Source organism: Mustela nivalis, assembly GCF_964662115.1.
Source record: "Mustela nivalis genome assembly, chromosome: 15".
Taxonomy (NCBI): Eukaryota; Metazoa; Chordata; class Mammalia; order Carnivora; family Mustelidae; genus Mustela; species Mustela nivalis.
Genome location: NC_139034.1, coordinates 36,427,068 through 36,450,581, shown reverse-complemented (window position 1 = coordinate 36,450,581; position 23,514 = coordinate 36,427,068). Strand labels below are relative to the sequence as shown.

General features: G+C 37.3%; 1 protein-coding gene and 1 long non-coding RNA gene across 9 annotated transcripts in view; one reads left to right on the top strand and one right to left on the bottom strand.

The window, feature by feature from the left end:
- LOC309849105 overlaps positions 1-23,514 on the bottom strand; it is a 278,100-nt gene that overhangs the window by 35,253 nt on the left and 219,333 nt on the right. The gene's annotated exons all lie outside the window — the stretch shown is intronic.
- Positions 1-23,514, top strand: part of AKAP11 (A-kinase anchoring protein 11) — a 50,182-nt gene that overhangs the window by 7,633 nt on the left and 19,035 nt on the right. For 7 of the 8 annotated variants that reach the window (XM_082701345.1, XM_082701348.1, XM_082701344.1 and 4 more), the window contains 6 exons: positions 6,647-6,756; positions 11,864-11,980; positions 15,193-15,240; positions 16,647-16,781; positions 18,125-18,389; positions 18,963-23,475. In XM_082701345.1, the coding sequence (XP_082557471.1) occupies positions 6,697-6,756; positions 11,864-11,980; positions 15,193-15,240; positions 16,647-16,781; positions 18,125-18,389; positions 18,963-23,475 (5,138 nt within the window). In that variant the 5' untranslated portion in view covers positions 6,647-6,696. Of the gene's footprint in view, positions 1-630; positions 795-6,646; positions 6,757-11,863; positions 11,981-15,192; positions 15,241-16,646; positions 16,782-18,124; positions 18,390-18,962; positions 23,476-23,514 lie in introns of those variants that run through there. The other variant, XM_082701342.1, reaches the window with a different exon arrangement.

Genomic DNA, 23,514 nt, shown 5'->3' with positions numbered 1-23,514 from the left:
CTGCTCTTTGGTAGGTAATTATTCCCCCAACCTCTGTTACTTGGCACAGATCAGTTTCTGACCAAGGACCCTAGAAGAACCCGTCTGCAATTCTCTGATGCTTTCAGTCTTTGTGAGCTCTCTCTCCAGTGAACTGCCCTGCAAATTCTAGCCTTCGTGGCCTTCCCGGACTCTGATCTCTCTGTCTCTGCAACTTGGTGAGACTGCTTGGCTTTCTTCTCTCTGTGCTGTGACCTGGAAATAACCAGGTGCTAGTGTTACCCTTCTTTTAGCTGTCATAGGCCTGAATTACCTGTTGTCTGATACCTGAAAACTCATGTTTCATATATTTTTCCCTACTTTGTTGTGTTTATATATAACAGAATATTAATTTTTAACACTTGACCATTTGGAATTTGGCCAACATGTTTTTGGAGCATTTATTATAAATATGTTATCAAATACTATAGAATTAGAAGTTCTTGGAAACTTTTATATTTTCACAAATAATTCATTAAATGTAGAAATATGTGTGTAAGCATTTAAAGGTATACTTTCTTTTTAAAAGACTTTTTATTTTATTAATTCAGTAGATATTTGACTGCCTTCCATGTTAGAATACAAATACAATAAAACATTTTTGTCCTCAAGGAAGTCACAAAAGGAAGGAAGCATGCAAACAATGGCACCAAAGAAGTAAAGGACAAACCACTCTGGGACCATAAAGGATGTGGCTACTGTTTGGGCAAAGAGGGATAGATGAGATGTACCAGGTCTTCCTCAAGAAGGGAAGTCCTTGAACTGATCTATGAAGAGTAAGTAGCAGTTCAGCTGGTGAAAGAGAGGGGAGATTGGCAGGAAGTTTAGGAGGGATTGGGGATTGACTAGATACGGTAATCTGTATGCATTGAGGGAAAAGCTAGTTTCCAGCTTGGCCTGATGGCTCAGTTGGTTTACTGGCTCTTACTAATGGAATATAGAAGAAGATTGTTTAGAGAAAGTTTTATTCAATTTTTGGACATTCTGATTTAGGAGTAACTGGGATATTTAGTCAGAAATATCTGGTTGAAAATTGGACCAATAGGGGGGTGCCTGGATGGCTCATGTCATAATTATGGAGTCCCGGATTGAGTCCCAGAGTCCCATATCTGGCTTCTTGCTCAGCAAGGGGTCTGCTTCTCCCTCTGACCTTCCCCCTCTCATGTTTGTTCTCTCTTATTCTTTCTCTCTCTTTCAAATAAATAAATAAAATCTTTAAAAAAAAAAAGAAAAAAGAAAAAAGAGAATTGGACCAAGGAACTGAAACTTAGGTGCAGGAACTGAACTAGAGATAGGTATGAGGGAGTTATTTGCACAGTTAAAACCAAAGGTAGAGATTAACTATCCTTGGAAAACTAGGTAGAATGAGTTCCATGAAGGACAAGGATGGTGGGTAGAAATGTTAGCATTTGAGTAACAACTTGTGAAAAAATTTAGGGAAAGAGACTAATGTAATGGCTAGAGAGATAAGGTGTTTCTCAATCAGAAACTAGAGACAGTACTCGTTAAAGATGGAGATTTCAGGGTTCCATGTAGACCTGAATCTAGATCGTTGGGGGTGAGAGGGGTATTAGAAATAAGCTGATCCGATGTGTACTGAAGTTTGAGAACCAGTGCCATAGGAAGAGAGTCAAGATAGGTTAAGAGTGTTGGTAGAAGACAAGGAAGGTGTTTCAGAGACTCCTTGGCTTGGTTAACTCATGCTATAAAAAGGTCAGGAAATAGATGTCAACTTGAAAATTTCTTAGGCCCGAAGAGAGTGGCAAAGACTTGTATTTGTTTTCTGATTATGAAAGAACTTATGCACGTCCAGAGAAATAAAACTCTTTTAATTGTGTTTACCCAGGTAAAAAACAATGTTTATACCCATTTCGTAGATGTTTGTTTTTACATTGCTTACATAAATACACACTTGTAGTCATATAGATTTTATAAAAAAATGGGATACTCTGAACATGTGGAAGCTTGTCTTCTTTTTTTTTTTAAAGATTTTATTTATTTATTTGACAGAGAGAGATCACAAGTAGGCAGAGAGGCAGAGAGGAGGAAGCAGGCTCCCTGCTGAGCAGAGAGCCCGATGCGGGACTCGATCCAGGGACCCCGAGATCATGACCTGAGCCGAAGGCAGCGGCTTAACCCACTGAGCCACCCAGGTGCCCGGAAGCTTGTCTTCTTTTACTTAACAATGTATCATCTTCCCATACTATAGTTATATGACATTTCATAATATTAAAAAAGTCCCAGCATGCATGACCACTGTCATAAGTTTAGTCTATATCCACTATAGGATCTCCTAGACATGTACAAATATACACACAGGGTTGCATGTGCATGTAATTATTTTTTAAAGCCATGCAGGGAGCACATACTGTGTACACTGTTCTGCAACTTGCTTCTTACCTTAATATTTTATGGACATGCTGTCACATCACTGTGTATTGATCTAAATCCAACAGCTGGTAATAATCAGTCATACAAATGTAGTATAATTTATTTGAATTGATGGACTTCTAGATTATTTTTAGTTTTTTTGTTTTGTTTTGTTTTAGTGAACATTCTTTCACATATATCTTCATGAATTTTGTGCAAGTATATATGTAGGATAAATTTTAGGAAAGGAAATCACAGGATCCAAGATAAGTGTAATTTATTCAAAGTGTCCCATATGTCTGTTTTCTATACTCTCTATAATTGTTTCTCTAATGCTTTCATCTGTTTTTATCCTGTGATGTTTCTTAAGACTTCGTTGGCGTTTCAGTATTTTAAGCAATATCCATTTTGCTTTTTGGTTGCTTCTAAGGGGATTTCATTTATTTCATGGTATTTTTATTTTTAAATTTATTATTTATTTGTTTAGTTTTAAAGATTTTATTTGTTTATTTGAGGGAGGGAGAGAGAGTGCATGCACACACAAGCAAGGGAAGAGGCAGAGGGAGAGGGACAAGCACACTTCCCACTGAGCAGGAGTTCAACATAGGATTCGATTCCAGGACCCTGAGATCATGACCTGAGCCGAAGTCAGATGCTTAACTGACGGAGCCACTCAAGGGCCCCTATTTCATGGTGTTTTTATATGCTGTATTTTTTTAAAAAAAGATTTTATTTATTTATTTGACAGAGATCACAAATAGGCAGAGAGGCAGGCAGAGAGAAGAGGAAGCAGGCTCCCTGCTGAGCAGAGAGCCCAATGTGGGACTCGATCCCAGGACCCTGAGATCATGACTGGAGCTGAAGGCAGAGGCTTTAACCCACTGAGCCACCCAGGCGCCCCTATATGCTGTACTTTTATTGAGCTCCTCTACCAGCTTTCTTTTCAGTTGTTTGCGTTGTCTATCTATACTTCTGTCTCTGATCTTTCAAAAGAATGATCTAGTTTCATTTTAATTTTCTTGACTGTAAAGAAACACACTTAGTTATTCCCATAACAAGGGAATCTTGTTTGTTTACCTATAACAGGGCACAAATCAAAAAAGCATTTAGTGGGAAGTTTATTATCATAACACAAAGGTGTTTAGGGGAAAATACTGTAGTTTTGCCCCTCTTGTGAAGTCTGTTTGAAACTATATTCTCTCTCATTATGTAAGATGGTGAAGTAACCCTGCTCTGTTGGTCTTTCTCCCCCGTTTGTCTTTGCTTCATTTCCAAAGATCCGCTTTACCCGAGTATGAGTCATACCATCTCAGGTTGGATTCACTTGAATGGACTGTCGCAAAGATTATTCTCTGATAGATTTTTCCCTTTGTGAGATAGTATTTTACTTATGTGTTAAAGACAAAGGGATGGAGTAGGACTCAAAATGAGTGAAGATATAGAACTAAATATAGTTTCTTTCTTATTAATATAAATTCTGATGTACCATTCTGAAAATAGATAATAGGAGTTTTGGGTGGCATGATAATATTCATCTGGAGTTTTTCTTTATTTCTTTAGTGTATATGTATTTTTTTTGTGTGTGTGTGTGTGTGTGTTTTTAGTGTTCCTTCATAGGTCTATTGAACGTTGGGTTCCATTTGCGTTAGTACTCAACTGTGAAGAGAGTGTTCTCTCTAGGTCTGCTGTTCAGGAGTATTGTCGGTAGAGCACTGGGATAACTAGAGGCGTCACATCCAGACAGGATGTTGTCTCTGAGCACCCTGGCCGCCCCCAGCCTCCTTGTCACTCTTGTGTTTCAGGGGCATGGCTTGTCACAGCAGCTTCCTGTGACCAGCTCATCTAGATAATTGGCCCGCTTCTCTTCTGAGTCAGTGTGTAATCTTTCCTCCTGTGGACTTGAGTTAGCAGCTGCAAAGGCGATTGCTGTTTCCCATCTCTTTCCCCGATTTCACCCTTTCAGTAGTCAGAAAGTGAAGATGCTTTGTGTGTGCTGCTTCTCCGTCCTTCAGTGTTGTTTTGAATGCGATCCCATCATGGGGAACCCCTCCAGGTTATTCAGTCACTCTCCTGTTTCTGGCACCTAGAAGGCTGCTCATTTCTATTATAAAGTGTGATGAACCGCTTTTCAAACCTTTACACACTCCAGAGGAGCCATTAGAAGCCTGGGTGTTAGAGTTTGGTTTGGATTTGAATCTCAGCTCTACTGCTCACTGTGTGGGTCTGGGAGAATCGCCTAACTTCCCCAGGCCTCAGTTTGTCTCATTGTAAATCTGGAATACCATTCTTCCCGTCCTGAGGATTACATGAGATGTTCGCATAAATCCCTTAGCAAAGCACTTGGTGCTTTATAAGCTCTCGTTTGGATCCTAGATGCTTCAGGATCATTACTTTCTTTGATGAATTCCCAGAAGGAGAATTACTGTTTTATAGCAGAGGAAGATTTTCGAGGTTTGGATCTGTATTACACAGTTGCCCACATGGAAGGTGCCGTTTGATTCAGCTGCTGCGTTAGAGAATTCTGCTTTTCTGGAACCCTTGTGTTGGCTTTTGTATTTTACAAGCTTTCTGTAACGTTTAAGGCAAGTCCCTTTGCCTCTCAGGGTTTCTGACAGTTGAAGAGAACTCTGTGGGGAAAAAGGAGAGAGTTGGCCTGGGAAAAATAAAAAGATTACTGTCTTTCTTTGGCCACATAAACTTTTATATTTATACCTTGTTTTGAGAATTTGACCCCTTGATCACTTTGATCCATAAGTAAATATTTTAGCTTTTCTTTTACTTATGATGTATAGTTTCTGAAGTACCTCTTGTAAATTATTTTCCATTTGATTCTTACGGTAAACATCTCCAGAAAGTAAGTTGATATCTACTTTGAGGAAAGAGATCCAGAGATACTGCAATTTACCTAGAGGAAACAAAGCTAATGAGAGGTAGAATAGGGACCCAAATGGTACTCTTCTGAGAACTGGTATATTGTTCTTTATCTTGTGCTGTTGGAGCCTCCCTTGCCTTTTTCACAAGCCTGCTTCAATCCTAGTCAATCACATTTTATTGTTAAGGAGACAACTAGAATTAATTCTGGTTCAGAATAGGATATCATCATAATTCTTTGTTAAAAATTGCAATCTAGATCTCTAGAGGGAGGTGCGTCTGTGTGGGTGCATGTATATACACTTCAGTTTTCTCTCTACGGTGAAAGAATATAAAATTACAACTCCACCAACATTTAATTGGTTTGCCTTCCTGATGGAAAGTAGGTTCACGTTTGGTTTTGCGTATGTATCTCTTCATAGTGTAAATTTATATTAATCAGATGTTTTAAAAACCTCAACTGGGTTATTTTTGGTAAGGCCAATTTGATTGAAACCCGTTCTTAAATTTTATTCATTCAGATTTTTGAGTTATTTAGTGATTTCGAATTCAGTTCCTATTCTCATTCCTTACTATAATGAAATACTTGCCTTCCAAGTCTCTGAGCCCAAGAGGGCTGTATTGCTTTGTTCTCCTTGTATCCATAGCATGAGCACAAGTAGATTTTGAATGGGCAAGGTACTGTGATTAGATGTGAATACTGGGTACTTAATGCCCAAGTTGATTTAAACTTTCAAAGGTCCTTTTTAAATACATTGATAAAAAGTTTAAGTCCTTAATTTTAGAGTTTCTTCCAAGGTCTCTGTGTATATGTTTGTCTCTGTATCTGTGTGTGTGCATGCGCATGTACGTGTGCATGTGTTTTAAGTACTCTTAATCATTTAACTTGGATGTTTTTTGAACTCTAGTCATTGGTGCTCTTAAGATTCCTAAATAAGGAGTTTGTTATTGTTTATGGGGTTTTATTTGATAAATACAGATTTCGTAGTCTAATTTGCATATTATCAAATCTTTCTGCCCAGGAAATAAGGAGTGGGGCATTCACACATTCACAGTGACCCTAGGGTTTGAGTGCCTTTTGGGAGGCAAGAAGGCTGGGATTCTTTTGTGATATTCATTATTTTAGATTTTAAAAGGATTTCCAAAGATTTCTTATTAAGACATTCATGTACTTTCTTATTTGTAAAAAGCGAGACAAAACAAAACACAAAGGCAGTGAGATTCAATAAATAAGGGCAAACTGCTTAAAATAATTTTTTATGTCTCAGAATTTTAAGGTTTTTATTTTTAAATGACTGAATTTAAAGAAGTTATTTTAGGACAGAATGTCTGCCTGAATCGCTAAAATCAGTAAATTAGTTGTTTTCTTTTAATATGTTTTCCTTAGGTATTTTATGGATTAATTCTTCATTGATTACATACAACAGCAATATAGTTATGGCGACCTTCCAGACTTTGAGAAACAGTCACATGAAGACTAGAACATCCGTCAGAAGAGTAAGTTCACTGTATTAGATTCCTTTCAGTTATAGTTTTAATAAAAATGTGGATCATTTTTTAAAATCTTGTTAAGCAGCTGTATGATATTCTTTTTTTCAACTGAATCTTAATATTATAATTAATAATATTAGTAAGACTGGCATATATGAAAATAGTGATATGAAGTAAATCAACTTTATTTCCCAAAGATGACAGTGCCTCCCTATTTCTGCTCAGCAGATAGTTTTCTGTCATCTCAAAATCTCCCCCTCTTTTAACAATAGAAGCAACAGGTATGAATTTTCTTATGTACCTTTACCTTTACCCCCAGATATTGCCTTTTATTCATTTGTTCATTCAGCAAATAAAAATTTGAGTGTTTATTTTATTCTAGGCCCTGTGCTAGGTACTGGTTCTGTGCTAGGTACTGGATAATTAGCAAATTAAATATGATTTCTGATCCTCTTTCTAGTCTGAGGAAGAATCCTCTCTTAAGAGAATTTGGTTACCCTTCCATTTCTTGACCTCTTTTTTCTAACATTTTATTATGAAAAATTTCAAGCATACAGACAGTTAAAATCATAGCACTCCTAAACATAAACTTGCGTACCAACACACATATTCAAAGGTTACTAATACAGCGACCCTTGAGAAATGGGGGGTTAAGGGTGCCAATCCCCTGTGCAGCTGAAGATCCATGTGTAAGTTTTGGCTCCCCAAAAACTTTACCACTAATAGCCTATAGTTGACCGGAAGCCTTACCAATAACTTAAACAGCCAATTGACACATATTTTGTATATGTATAATATTCCATATTCTTAACAGTAAATTCTAGAGAAAAGGAAATGTTATTAGAAAATCATAAGGAAGAGAAAATACGTTTATAGCAGTAAGCTGTTCACTGAAAAAAAACTACGTGTAAGTGCACCCGTGCAATTAAAACCCATATTGTTCAAAGGTCCACTGGACTTTGTTTTATTTGCTCTACGTGTGCACATGCACGTGTTTACCTTCTGGCAGAACTACTTGAAAGTTACAGTCTTAATGTCTTTTTACTCCTGACTACTTGAGCGTACTTCTCTCAAGGATTACCATATCCTCCCACATAACAATAATTCACTTATCACATAAAAATAATACAGTTATCACATTTAAGAAAATTATAATTCCCTAATGCCCAATACCCAGATGTACTCAGGCTTCCTTTATTACCCATAAAAAGTCTTCTGCAGTCTTCCCCACCTTTAACTACACTCCCACTTTGGATTCAGTCTAGACTCTTAAGCCTTAAGTTGCCTTTGATGCTTATGACTTATTTATGTTACTTGTGGTCTGAGAGTTTCTTCTATTTATTTATTTATTTATTTATTCATTCATTCATTCATTCAAGATTGACTTCCTGAACAGGCCAGGCCAGTTTCTTGTGCAATGTCCCACATGCTAGATCTGTATTTAACTTACTCCTCTCTCTTCTACATTTCACAGACTCTAGAAGTTCGGTGTCAAAGCTTGATTAGATTCAGGTTAAACATTTTCAGCAAGAATACTGTATAGGATGATGTTAGGATAGAATTTCAGGTTTTCCTGTGATCAGTGATGCAAGAATCGCTCAGTTGATGAGAGTAGTAATGCTGCCAGAAATGTCCATATTAAAAGTGTGTTTTCCGGGGTGCCTGGGTGGCTCAGTGCTTTAAAGCCTCTGCCTTCGTCTCAGGTCATGATCCCGGGGTCCTGGGATCGAGCGCGGTGTCTGGCTCTCTGCTCCGCAGAGAGCCTGTTTCCTCCCCTCTTTCTCTCTGCCTGCCTCTCTGCCTACTTGTGATCTCTCTCTCTCTCTCTCTCATAAATAAAATCTTTAAGAAAAAAAAAAGCGTGTTTTCCATTTTCTAGTTATTAAATAATTTATGAGATGATACTTGCTGTGTGTAAATACCTTGTTTTTTTCCAGCAACTTTTTTTTTTTAAGATTTTATTTATTTATTTGACAGAGAGAGATCACAAGTAGGCAGAGAGGCAGGCAAAGAGAGAGAGGAGGGAGCAGGCTCCCCACTTGAGCAGAAAGCCCGATGTGGGGCTCGATCCCAGGACCCTGGGATCATGACCTTGAGCCGAAGGCAGAGGCTTTAATCCACTGAGCCACCCAGGCACCCCTTCCAGCAACTTTTTATCTAATATTTTTGGTATCCTTGATGACTCTTTCCTGAATCTGTTATTTCCTAAAAGCTGCGAAATGAAGATTTTCCTAATGCTATGATTCTTTTTACATTTATTAGCTAGAATTCTTAAAAGCATTCCCTCATTAATCTTAATGAGCTACAGTATCTCCCATAAAGCTTGGATAAATGCCTTTGAATTACCAATTTTCAGATTAATAATTTGGTGGAATAAACAAGTGAGTTTATTTCCATTCATTTGCTCATTTGTATTGTTCTGGATTCATGGATTTTAAAAATTCTGTTTTACAGTCTTTTATTTATTTATAGTTATTTATTCACTTAAGTTGCTCAAGGGGTCTCAGACATTGTCCCTCTAAGCTGGTGCCTATATCCTTTTGTATTAGGTTCTTAATTCTTTGATTGCTTGCCTACTTTCTAGTATAACAGATTAACCCAGTTTCACCTTCTACTTTCCCTTTCTCAGACTTGGAATTGGCTTTTCTCCAAAGAACCCCTTCTAGTATTTAGAAACCAGGTACTTTGGGTACTAGGAGTGCCCATTGCTCCTTCAGTGTCGTGAATTTATATTAATAGTTTAGGTTCAGATTTCATATTTTTTTAATTTCTTTTTGAGTTGTTTGTATCTCAGCCTAAAAACCTCCACTCATTAATGAAAACAGAATCATTTAAAATTTAGAATATTTTTAAGCCTGCAGAGAAGTTGAGAAAAGAAATCCGTTCAATGAACACTATACATACCCCTCACTTAGGTTCATCGTCAGTTAACATTTTGCCATTACCATGCTATTTGTGTGTGTATACAAACACATGTGTGCACGTGTACACATACGCACGCATCTACATAAACACTTCCCTTTTGAGACCACGTGAGAATTGGCTGCAGACATCTCTTAAGAACATCAGCATCGTTACCGCTCCTCAGAAAAATTGTTAGTTCAGTAACATCATCTAACATGCATTTCATATACAAATTTCCCTAATTGTCTCAAATATCTTTGTTATTTTTACCTTTGCTGTTCATCTAGGATCTAGTCAAGACTCATGCTTTATTTGGGTATTGTGTTTCTTTAATCTCCACCCAGTATCACCAAATATCGCCAACATAAAGACATGTATCCTTTATAATTGGTACAATTAATAAGTAATATGTAGAGTGATGCCTGGAGAGAGTGAGCATCCTGTTGCCCAGTAGCTTTGAACCCAGTGATATGGATACATTGATAATCTTTCCCTAAATCAGTAATTACATTGGGATTTACAAATGGCATTTATAAATTTTGTCATCCTGTCCATATTTGTCATTCAGCATTCTTATGTAAACAAGTGTTCTTCCCCCATCCTTTTATCTGTCTCTTTAATGGATTCGTAGGTTTAAAAAAAATCCAGTTATTATAATTCATTACCATTTTTATTCTTTTGATGCCTAAATTCCAGTGGGAATTCCTTCAGGTTGGCCTCCATTTTCTTTTCTTTTTTTTTTTTTTTAATTTTAATTCTAGTACAGTTAATGTACAGTGGTGTCTTAGTTTCAGCTATACAATACAGTGATTCAGCACTTCTATACATTACTCAGTGTTCATCACAGTAAATGTACCCTTAATCCCCTTCACCTGTTCCTGCTGTGTTCTTTTGAAATGACCCCTTTAGTTCCTGAGCACTTCCTTGCTTTGTCACAATTAAGATGCCCCACCCAGATGGCATACTTTCTCTGCCTCCAGCCTGGAACCAACCATTTTCCTAGGAGCTCCAATTCGTTTTATTGGCAAAATGGTATTTAGAAACCAAAATCTGGGTGCATTACTACTGAGGGTCATTGCTTCTGTGATGTTTCAGTGGAAAAATGTAGTAGTTTAAAGAATGTTTTTAATGTGTTTAAGGAATCATGAGTTTATATTGATAATTCATATTCAAATTTAATATTATATTTTTTTCTTTACTGCTTTGGTTTCTTATGTATCTTGTCTTTTAAACCAAAGAGTTTCACTAACTTCTTTTTAAATTGGCAAACATTTGTTGAGTTCATATTCTACAGTATGTGAGGTACTGAAATCTAAGGAAACAAACTGAATCAAATATAGTCTCTGGCTCAATAATTTGGTTTAATGGTAGGAAAGACCAATATATACAAAAACAGAAATGGTAGTATGTTGTGATGTGTATTAAATGATCTCAGTGTATAGATAGTACAGTAGAAACTTTGATTTATTATGACTGAGGGGTGGGAAAATCTTCACAGGTCTTGGGCTTGGTAGAGTTTCTACCGGGAAAGATTAGGAAATCAGGACATGTCTAATAGAAGAGCAGATCAGTAGATCAATAGAAGGAGAATAAGGTAGAATGAAATTAATGTTCTCTTTATGTCTGACTGTAATACTTATTATTTTCTTTATGTAATTTTTTTCCTCCCTCTATTCCTTTGTGTTTGTGACCTCTCCCCTACCAAGTTCTGAAAACCTTCCCTCCTTTTATCATATAGCTGCTTCAGGACCCCTGAAAAGTCTTAGCTCAGGTTGTTATCTCTCTTTTCCATCTCCACCTTCGTTATGAGAGTAATCACTTTTGTTAGCATGCTTATTACAGCGTCTACATCACCTTCCTCCTTATATAGTTGCTGCTTCTGTTCTGCCATTGACTTGGAAATCAGGTATGCAGTCTGTTGGGTTTTAGTGTGGAGTAAGAGTAAATGAACCCAGAGTGAGGGCCTCATGAGTTTCTGGTAGGTCGAATGCCTGGGCTGTGATGTGTGTGTTTTGAGCAGGTGGAATTCTACATGATTAAGCCCTATGCTGGTTCTTTCTCTCAGCTCATTTGAGGTCTGTATATATTCACAGGTGCCAAATGAATATTAATTGGAGATTTAGTGACTCTGCATTTAAAAATAGAATATCTCCAAGATCTTTCACCTTGTCTTAGAATTAAATAAATTAAGAATATCTTTTATTTTCAGAGCTTCAGTGAAGATGTGTTCCAGTCTGTCAAGTCTTTATTACAGAGTGAGAAGGAACTATGCAGTATATCAGCAGAGGATTGCTTAAAGCAGGATGAACATGCCAATTTGACTGAGGTTTGACATAATACTTTCAATATCTCTTCCTACTGAAACAGTGTATTTTCATGCTTCTTTGTAAAGCTGCGCCATCTGTTTTTAAATTGCCTAAAATCTGTATGTATTAATACATGTATGAGAAGTACTTGTTTTAAATATTGGCTAACATAGTTGTCTTAGTGTATTATAGTGAGCACGTTTAATTTAGTGGATAGGCATTGTTGGTCACAGTCATGGACATACAGCACTGTATTAGATGATTCCTGCTATAGTCAGTAAATTGATACTTTAATACTAAAATTTTTACTCTTAAACATGAATTGTATCTATATATTTTTAAAGATTTTATTTATTTGACAGAGATGGCAAGAGAGGGAATACAAGCAGGGGGAGTGGGAGAGAGAGAAGTAGGATTCCTGCTGAGCAGGAAGCCCAGTGCGGGTCTTGATCTCAGGACCCTGAGATCATGACCTGAGCCCATGGCAGATGCTTAACAACTGAGCCGCTGAGATGTCATATACTGTTTTCTTTATGCTTTTTTTTTGGTTTTTATTTTCTTGATTATTTAAATTCAGTACTTTGATACAAAATGAAAAAGTAGTGATAAAAGTACTTTGAAATTAACATATTTACTACTCAGGATATAGTACTTGCTCAACTATTTCTGTGCAACATCAGTGTTTCCAGTCCTTGGACTTACTACTATGAAAAGAAGTACATTTTTTCCTGTAATATAGCCACAGTCCCATCAATATATTCATGTCAGCAAATAAGAGAAGTAAGGTATTAGGCTGTTCAAGCTCAAAAGTGCTAAGTATATTAGTTGAAAAAAATTTTTTTCTTTTGAAACCAAGGATCTAATTAAAAAATATATTGAGTATTTTTATTTTGAGGAAGGATTTTCTTTCATCTTTCTTGTGAAACTATATTTGAAGTAGTTCCAGAGGTATGGTGAGCAGACCCTTCAGGCTACAGTGTTCTCTGACCTGAGCCTTTTCCTTTTGTGTCAGCTAATTTCGGTGGCTCTTGACTATTATCTTCTCTGTTATCCCTTCTGCTTTACTTTAGTAAAGCTGAGCCTCTCTTAATCTCCTCTGTTGTTGCCAAGTATGACAGGTCTCCTGTGTCCTTCTGCCCTCAGACAGTTTTCCAGCCTGTATATCTCCAGCTGCTTACGTAGTGCCTTTCCGAGCCCACATTCTTTGGTGAGGCCTTCCTCGATCAATGGGAAATATAAAACTACTGGCATCTTCAAAACTGCATGTCAGCTTATTTTCTCTTTTGTATTCAGTAAAAGGAAACTTGAAAGAATAGAAGGAATTTCTGTCTCACTTGAGGGTATGCATATCTCTAAGTGTTTTGTGAAGAAAAGAAAGAAGTTTGTTTTTGAGCTTCTTTGTCATGGACTGTCTGTGATGTGCAAGGCACTTTCTCCTCCACGTTTTCGATTAACCCTTACAATGTGGAAGAGGAGTTGTATTGCTCCAAGGTTTATAGATGAGGAGACTGGCTCCTAGAGCCTAAAAGTTTACCTAGAGACCTGGAAATTAACTGTAGCACTTTTGGGGAAGTGATGAACATAATTAGAATAACGATCCTGGGTTAATGCAATATTCTGACTTGTTTGTGAGTCATCAGAAAGAGATCAAAAGTATAGTCAGTGTTTCTTTATATTTTAACTATGCTGCTTTCCCTTAATTCTTGAGAATTGATTTTCCACATTGCTATAATTTAAGTATTTCGTATTTTTAGTCACAGTACTTGCTTAGTTGACAGTTTACCATTCTGTCTTCAAATGGAAGATTTTCTTCCTATGATGTCAAAGACATAAAGGGAATATAAATTTTAAAAATAATACTTTTGGGGGGTTACAAAAGTAGTACATGATGCTTGTAGAAAAAGAAGAAATATTGCAAGTATCAAAAAGAAAATGCCTATCAGGGGTGCCTGGGTAGTTCCATAGGTTAAGCTCAGGGGTCCTGGGATTGGGCTCCTTGCTCAGCAGGGAGCCGGCTCCCCTTGCTTGTGTGTGCTTGTGCGCTGTGTCACATTTTCTCTCTCTCTCTCCCTCTCTCTTACAAATAAATAAACAAAACCTTAAAAAACAAAACAAAACATGTCTATCATTAATCTTATGAATTAGGGGCAAGAAACATGAAAAGAAGAAACATGAATTAGGGGGAAGAAACATGAAAAAAGTAGGAAAAAATAACATCATTTATAATTCCATCATCTAGAATTAATCACTGCTTATAGCTTGGTGTATTGCCTTCCAGTACTATTTTTCATGTGTATGTTTTTAAAAATAAGGTTGAAATTGTGTGCATATCTTGTATCATTTTTGTCTGTAACTTGTCCTTTTTACTATTTTATTTTAAAATGTGACTTTTTTTCATGCCGTTAGATATTCTTTTAGAAACTTAATTTATATAAACTCCTGTAGAGAAATCCCTATATAAGGATGTTGAAGGAAATAAGTGATAATATCATAGGAAGTCAATAAGGAGTCTTGGGGACATACCCCAGAAAGCCTTCCTGAGGAGGTGACATTAAGTTGGATCTTGTATGAGGAGGAGCAAGGTGTGTAAGCATCCAAGGTCTAGAGACACAGGTTGTGGGGGCGTTACTGCATAACAGTAACAAACTGGGCATGTTCTAGACCCAGAAAGGGGGCCCATGTGTATGAATAAATGTGAGGGAAGGTTGAAATTCTGGCTAACTCAGAGCCTGGGGGCCTTGGTTAGGACTTATAGTGGGAAGCATGGAAAGGTTTTGACAGGGGAGTGCCATGATTATTACTGAGACCAGGTGGAACAGGACCATCATGCAGATGAGAAGTGGGGGCAGGGGGTGTGGAGAGAGGGAGATATTACAGGAGATAGGTTTGTGGAGTAGAATTGATTGAACTTGTTAATGAAGTGGATGTGGGGGAGGTTGAGAACTGCATTATGGAACCAAATCTTTGGTGAAAAACCTTTGTGATGATTTTGAAAAAAAAAATCATTTTGTCCAAGACAGCCAGCATTTAAAAAATGTATTTATTTCTAATTGAGGTATAATTGACATGTAACCTATTTGTTTCAGCTGCACTACGTGATGCTTCAACATTTGTATGTAACAGTCAGCATTTAATGTTTTCTGTGCTTTTATCTGTATCTCGGCTCTGTCAATAATCTAATTGTGATAAGACTTAAAAAACTCAAATTAATGGAGCTTTATTCCTTATTCAGGTCACATTTCTAGGTTTTAATGAAGAAACAGATGCTGCTCATATTCAGGTATGGTCAATTTATTGAACTGGAAAAGACCATGGAGATTATTTGGAACAGATTTTGAGATCATGAAATTTGCCTGATTAGCCCAAAATTTACACTAAACTCTTCTGTTAAATCATTCCTATTTAAAGCTAAAAGATGACTCTTGAGTGTGCTTTGGACATTTTCACTTTTAGCATTTTCAGAGTATTCTTGTTACAGAAAGTAGTTTTAGGTTAGGAGACCACAGAAGTAATTTATCTGAGAAGATTGCCAACCACAAGCTAACTTTCCTCCATTCTGTGCATACTGTAGAAAATGAGACTTTTTTTTTTTTTATATATTTTTTCAATTTGGATGGTCTTCCTAATCTGACTTCATCAAATCATTATATTTTTAACTGAGATAGAGTTCAATTTAAAAGGTGAAATTTGTAAAGATTGACCAGTACAAAATTTTTAGCCTGATTTAGGCAGGTGTTTACACAGAAACTGGTAGTTGAGATTATGATCAGCAAAGGAGAGTTCACAGTTATATAAAGAAGGTTGAAGCTTGTGTAGATGTGTTAGGCATCTTTTTCCCCCCTACCTTGTGCTGCTGCTTAATATTTGTGATTGCCATGTTTTTTCCTTTTATGGCAGTTAAGTGTCTCCCAAAAGAAAAAGTAATACTGTTCATTTCTTTATGAATAATACCTGTCAGGTGATAATGAAAATTGCTGTGTGTCTTGATTGTGCCCTTGCCTGAAGGAAACTATTTAGACAGAAGGCATAAGAGAAGATATACTCCTGAGAACATAAGGCTGCAAAGAGAAGTGTTCCAATGTATTTCTCTTAGTCTACTAAGACTAAGAATTATTGATAAAGTCATATTTATAAAGGAAAGTACTCTAGGTGGGGTCAAAGACATTAATTCTTTCACTGGGTAAAGTCTTTACATAAAAAGGGCCAATGAGAAAAAAAAAAATGTTTCCTTAATATCTTCACAAAATATTCAGCCAGAGTTTAATATGATACTTTGGTGAGGAAAGGCATAAAAATAGATATGTATTTTACAAATATAAAAACTTAAGCTCCAAGAAGCACATTCTACTGGGGAGAATCCCTGTATGTGGGAAGTATTCCATGATTAACTTGAAGATTGCAGGTTGACATTTGCAGCTAAAAACTATTAAAAGGCTAGTTGTCATGGATGTATGAGGTACCATGTAAAAATACTTTAGAGTTTGATGTCAGTATTTTAAAAGGCTATAGAAATAGCAGGTATTAAAATATTTTAGTACATTTTATTTTTGAGTTAAAAAATTACTCACGATAAACTACATATGTTAACTATTTTGAACTGAAAGTATATTAACCAGTAGATCTTAGGTTTTTGAATATAGGCATCTAAACAAAAGTGTTGTTTATTGTATTTCTTTTTTAAATTAGGATTTAGCTGCAGTTTCTTTGGAACTTCCAGATCTTCTGAATTCACTGCACTTCTGCAGTCTAAATGAAAATGAAATTATTTGTATGAAGGATATAAGTAAATCATCAGATATAAACAGTGGTCCTCTAAGTCAGGTAACTTTTATATATCATTTCTAATGTGTTTTTCAGGGCAAATTTTACAGTGACATTTGACGAAGAATGTTAAACTCTTAAATGCTTGAGGTTTTTTTTAATGCTATCTCAAGGAAATATGATTTGTGAAAAACAGAACTCAGGAAGCTTTGAAATCACTAAAGGATAGAGTAATTTTGACCATAGCTTTAAATTAGATTTTTTTCATGTGTGAAGTTCCCTAAATGATATGCAAGTGCATATTAATGAATTTTTTTCCTGAAAATTCATTTATGGATTTCTTGAATTTCTTCTACCTTTGGTTAAACTATAGAATCTTTCCCCCCTTTATGGCTAGTTCTAAATTTATATGAATATTGCATTCAGTGTTTTAGAGGACATAGTTTAACTTGTTTTCTGTTAAAAAACAATTCATTATAAAGTTGACTTCTCCCCATTTCAGACAAGTAGTTTTAAAACATTCAGCCTTTAGTTCTTTAGTAAGTATTATTTTGTTGATAATGAGTCAAAGAAAAGTACTTTGCATGTTTTACCTCCTAAAAATTGAATCAGTAGGTTTAAAGTTTGGGTTACTTATTCCAAGTATAAAAGACTACTGTGTTCATTATGAGGTCTACAGGTAAAAGTAGAACTGCTTACCTCATTTTCTTCATTATGCTTTTCATTTATATTTACTTTGATTTGTTTGCTAGGATTACAAGATGTGATTAGCTATTATATTTGATTTCCACCTTTTTTCACTAAGTCATATGTCAGTATTTGCATTTTTAAGGGTAATATGTATGGCAAAAAAACTGATGATTTCTATTTTTAATCAGAGCTCTAAACATTATTATAAAATTGTAATACTAGGGATATTTAGGTGAAAGGAGGGGAAGATTCTTTTATGATAGAAGGGAATGTGGTGTCCTGCTGGAAGCTACTGGAAAATGGGATACAAAAATAGAATAGAACCTGGTTCCTACCCTCTAGCAGTTTACATTGTAGTTGGTGAGCTCAGTTAATGAACAAGGAAACTCAAGAGGCTGTATAATAATATTGGAAGACATGCCAGAGATATGAATTGTAAGTTCCGTAACATTTTGGGAGATAGGACAGGTGGAATTTGAGTAGCAATGAGAAAAAGATTGGGAGAAAAAGAATGGGAGGTGAGAAATGTTGTAGAGAATCAATGAAGAAAAGAATTTAACAATACAAATCAGGGAGCCTTTTGGGATGCATGCATTTCTTTTTTTTCCCCTCAGATTGTGTTATTTCTAGGCTTCACTTCCAGATAATATGCTTTAAATGTATAATATGTTTTGAAAGTTGAATTATATTTATCATCTTTCATCTTCCCCAAGAGTCAGCATTCTGGAATGCTCTGTGTCATGAGAGTGTCACCTACGTTGCCAAGACTCAGAATTGATTTCATCTTTAGTCTCCTAAGTAAATATGCTACTGGTATAAGATATACCCTGGACACGTACTTGCATCAGAAGCGCCAACTTGAGACTGCTAAGGAAGATGATGATGACACCAATCAGTCCGTGTCTTCCATAGAGGATGACTTTGTCACTGCTTTTGAGCACTTAGAGGAAGAAGAGACCTCAAAGCCATGCAATGATGGTTTGTTCTTTTCTAAACTTTTTCTTGAAAAGGGAAATGAAAGTTTAGCGTTCAGTCTTAAAAGTTTTCAGGCTGAGCTGTTCAATTAGAAATTAGATGCAATTTAAACATTTTAACTTTATTTTTTTTGGTTATGCAAGAAATTCATTCTCTTGTGATTTTTAAGTTCATTGTTATCTGGTTCTTGGTTTTGTTATTTCTGTTCTTATTTTGGTCGTCCTGTTCAAGCACTGTTCACCTCAGTACATTAAGTATTTGGATCATCCTGGGTTCAAATTTGAGAAGAGTTACCTGGTAGAGAGACCGCATTAGTGTTTCTAACACATAGGACAAGAAGCTAACCATTTCATAGACCAGGTATTCCTAGATGTCAGGTAAAATGAAATTATTTTAATAAAAGGTATATTTGCTCTCAAGTATGATTTGGGGTAAATCTGGTAAACCACATAGTGTAGAAGACATGTTACAAATAAATATTTCATGCTTAAAGTCTACTTATTCCCACTGATATAATTTAATTTTTAAAAGATTCTGCTCACGAATAATTTGATCATTTTATTCTTTTTTCTACAGGAATAAATATTACCGCACTAAAGAGCCAGTGTGATGCTGCTTCTCAGACTTCTTCTGGTCACCAGGTAGAAACCCATGATTTAAGGATTCTCGTCAGCTCTGGGAGGCAGAAGTCATTGGCTAAACCTTCAACTTCCTTAATAAATATTCTGGGACATAAAGAACTACCTTCTGTGAAAACTTCAGTGACTACATTAATTACTGAGCCGTGGATCCAAAAGAGTTTCTATAGGTCATGTAATGCTTCAGATAAAGGTGGTAATGCACAGAAAACGTTTTTGTCTTCTTCGCCTGCCTACTCTTCTGAATCTGAATGCTCCAGTCCAAGTCCTGTTATTTTCTTGGATGAAGAGGGTTATCAGAAAAGTTTAAAAGCAAAACTTGAGTTACCTAAAATTCCTGTGGTGAAAGATGATATAGAGGATTCGGACTCAGAAGTGAGTGAATTTTTTGATAGTTTTGATCAGTTTGATGAACTCGAGCCAACTTTAGAGACTTCCTGTCCTTTTCCAAAAGATCCTGTCCTAGGAAAGACATCACAAAAGAAAGGACACAAACATGAAAAATCTTGCTCTATAACCACTGCAATGAATCCTCAAAAATTCAAGTTTGATCGTCCAGTCCTCCCGGCTAATGTTAGGAAGCCAACTCCTCGTAAGCCAGAATCCCCTTACAGCAACCTGTGTGATGCTCCAGATTCACCACGCCCAGTGAAGTCATCAGGGGAGGACAGCGGCTTGTTTAGCCCTGTTCGATCCTCTGCCTTTAGTCCTCTTGGAGGCTGTCCTCCTGCTGAGTGTTTTTGCCAAACAGATATCAGTGGAGCTCGGCTTCATGAGAGTCATGATTCTCTTTATTACACCTATGAGGATTATGCCCATAGCATTTCATGTGAGGTGCTGAGCTCTGTTCTTCATACCCAGCACCCTGACATAACCCCAGACACGAAGAGTATTAAAAAAGGAGAAAATAAAACCATAGCTCTGAAGAACGAAAGCCTTGAGCCAAAAAGTAAATCTAACAATAAATCCTTGATGATTAAAGATAGCATTCAGAAATTTGCATCTGATCTTGTGGAAAAAAGTTTGGGCAGTGCATTTAAAGACTTACAGAAGGGAGTCTCTTCATGTACCAACGCGTTGTGTCATTTAGCCATCAAATTGACATCCTCCATTTTTCAGGTGGCATTTAATGAACTGAGAAGGCAGTGTGCGTTTTCACTGAGAGAACGTGCCATCAGCGGGCTGGCTAATTTTTTGGTGAGTGAAGCTTTAGCAAGTGCTTTACAGGATTTACAATACGTAAAAAAGCAGATATTCACTAACACGGTTGCTAGGTTTGCTGCAGATCTTGCCGAAGAGCTTGTTTTTGAAGGCATCATGGAAGTGTGTCAGTTTTCCTATCCTCCAACACCTGCATCTCCACAGTGGTGGTCGTCAGACTGTGAGGACAGAGTAGTGAAGTCCTATGCAAAAGACTTATCTGAGTCTGTTATACAGGAAGCATTTATTGAGCTTTCGCAAGTTGATGTGACCTTCACGACCAAGGCAGCAGTTAGTGTTTCTACAGATAACATAAAGTGTGTGAGCACAGAAAATTTAATGCCATTGACACAGACTTCCATGTTTTCCCCTGCTTGGAACAATCAGACCGTAACAGTGACAAGACCCATGCAGGACTATAAAAAGGAGTACACAGTACAGCAGGCCTTGTTTTGTACATCTGGAGTTGTTACTTCCATACCAGTGCCCTTGGCAGGAAGTGCCCTTCTCCCATACCAGATTTCATCTAACATATATCAGGCGAAGTCTCTTCGGTCATCTGATGATAGTAATTTGAATGGCGATTTTACCCAGACACACGTCACCACAAAAAGCAAAGAAGAGGAAGTAGCATGTCTCAGAAATATTTGTTTACCCTCAGACTACAATCCAGGTAACCAGAAAGAATTTAAACCAACTAATGATGATATCGAAATGCAGAGCTCTTCAAAATTAACAAGTGATCCTGTGATTATTAGCAACTTTTCCACCTCAGTGGTGCACACGATTGTAAATGAAACATTAGAGTCAATGACATCCTTCAAAGATACAAAAACCATTGATGAACACACAGATTGTGTAACTATAGCAGTAAAGGGAAAACCCCTTCCCTTCCACTCTGATCAAGCAACACTGCAACAGAGCGAAGCTAGCAATGAGGACTTGTTTGCCGATCATTTATCTAAAACTGTTATTAAACATTCCATAGATAAAAGCCAATCAACCATCCCAAGTGTAGATAAAAATGCCGGACCCAAAGAAAGCTTGTTTGTTTCCAGAGAAGAGTCACAGTTGACCTTGGAAAAGTTCCCCAAATTTCTTGATGCTCAAGATCACTTAGCCCACTGTTCACTTTCAGCAGGAAAGGATTGTGCTCCCAAATGTAAGTGTTCTTTGGCTCATGGCTCTTCTGTAGAGACATTCCCACCATGTCCAACAACTGCTGGTCAGAAACCCAATCTGAAGGAAGCTGCTAAAGACAAACCTGTGACAAAGCATAATGTGAATAATACAGCACTTGAGCCCTTGTCTTTTGGGCAAGAGCACCCTTTTCCTCATTCACATACTTTCTCGTCCACAGTGCTTCCATGTGTAGATGGTTTGCATGTGGAAGACAAACAGAAAATTAGAGACGGAAATGTAATACCTGATACTCCTCCCTCCACTCCTCTTGTACCATCCCGGGCTGGTTCTGAATGGGATATCAAGAAGTTAACCAAAAAACTCAAGGGGGAATTAGCAAAAGAATTTGCACCTGCTACACCTCCCTCTACACCACACAACTCATCTGTGGGCAGTTTGTCTGAAAATGAACAAAATACCATAGAAAAAGAAGAGTTCATGTTGAAACTCATGCGATCTCTTTCAGAAGAAGTTGAAAGTAGTGAAGATGAAGGGCATCCGGAAGTGGATGTGAAGCCTGAGCACTCAGGGAAGAAAGTTCAATTTGCAGAATTGTTAGCTACCCACATTGTCTCTCTTGCCACGGAAATGGCGGCTTCCCACCTGGATAATAAAGTCATTCAAGAACCCAGGGTGAAAAGCCCTTGCTTAAATGCACAAAGTCGAAGCAGCGTGTCACCTACCGTTTTCAATCGCTCGGAGGAAAATTTACAAACATTACGCAATTTTGCGGGTGATCTGGCAGCGGATGTCATTACGGAAGCTGAGAAGATAGCAAAAGTTAGAAGTTGTGTGCTTTTCAGGCAAAGAAAGAATAGTTGTTACATTGACAGTGGCCGAGATGATCGATCAGAAGAGAAGCTGGATAGAGAGGCTGTAGCCCACTCAAGAGAAGTGGAACCATTCATTCTTTCGTTACCACCAGGCTCCTGTATGTCCGGTCTGACCTACAAGTATCCCAGCTGTGAAAGCGTGACAGACGAGTATGCGGGTCACATTATCCAAGTGCTGAAACAGGAAGGCGGCAATAGTGAGTTGTTAATGGACCAGTATGCCAACAGACTTGCTTATCGGTCTGTTAAGTCAGGATTGCAAGAAGCCGCTAAGACAGCCAAAATGAAGTGCAGCTCAAGAATGTTCCCCATGCAGAGCTCACAGGTGAAGACCAAGAACGAACTGTTCATATTCTTGAATAAAGAACACCACCGAGAAGCAGATAAAGAACGGCCAAGTAAAAGACACGGAGGTTACCTTTGTAAAAATCAAACTGGTGAGTGGACGCAGGACACACATAAAAATGAGTGCTCTGAACTGTATAGTTTTTCAGCTTCTCTTGCTCATAGCATAACAAGAGATGTTACAAAAGAGCTGACAGCGTCTGCAGGTGGCTTGCCAAAATCCTTAACAGATTCTTGCCTTTATGAAAAGTCTGGACGTGATGAAGACCCCGAGTCTCACATCGAGCCAGAATTTCTTCAGTCTCTTCAGCCTTCCTCACAAAGTCACAGATTTTACCACAGTACGGGCAGCTTAAGTGGGTCTGGTTATGGAGAGAATGTTGTTCAAGCTATAGAGCAGTATGCCAAGAAGGTAGTGGATGACACTTTAGGGCTCAGTTTAGGATCCACAGTTTTCCATGGGTCTGAGTCCACAAAAGCAGCCGATAGGGTCACTTATGCAGAAAAGTTGTTACCTCTTACAGACCAAGCTTGCAGATACTGTGACCGTAAAGAACTACACGATTGCACTGGAAATTCATCTCTGCACACTTCCAGACAGGATTCACTTGCTCGTAGTAAGCCAGTTTCTAATTCAAAACTTAGCAACATCTGTCAGGAATCTAGAATTTTCCATCTTGATGTCCCACAAATTCATGTTGGTCTCGATAAGAAGACAGTGCTTGCTGAAAAGATCGTTGCGGAAGCTATTGAGAAAGCAGAGAGAGAGCTGAGCAATACCAGCTTGGCGGCTGATAGCGGAATTGGACAAGATGGCGTTAGCTTTGCTGAGAGCCTTACCACAGAAATAATGACGTCAGCAATGACGAATGTTGGATGTGCAATCAGCAGGTGAGTTTCAGATTCCTTCTGGGTTTTTACGATAAAAGT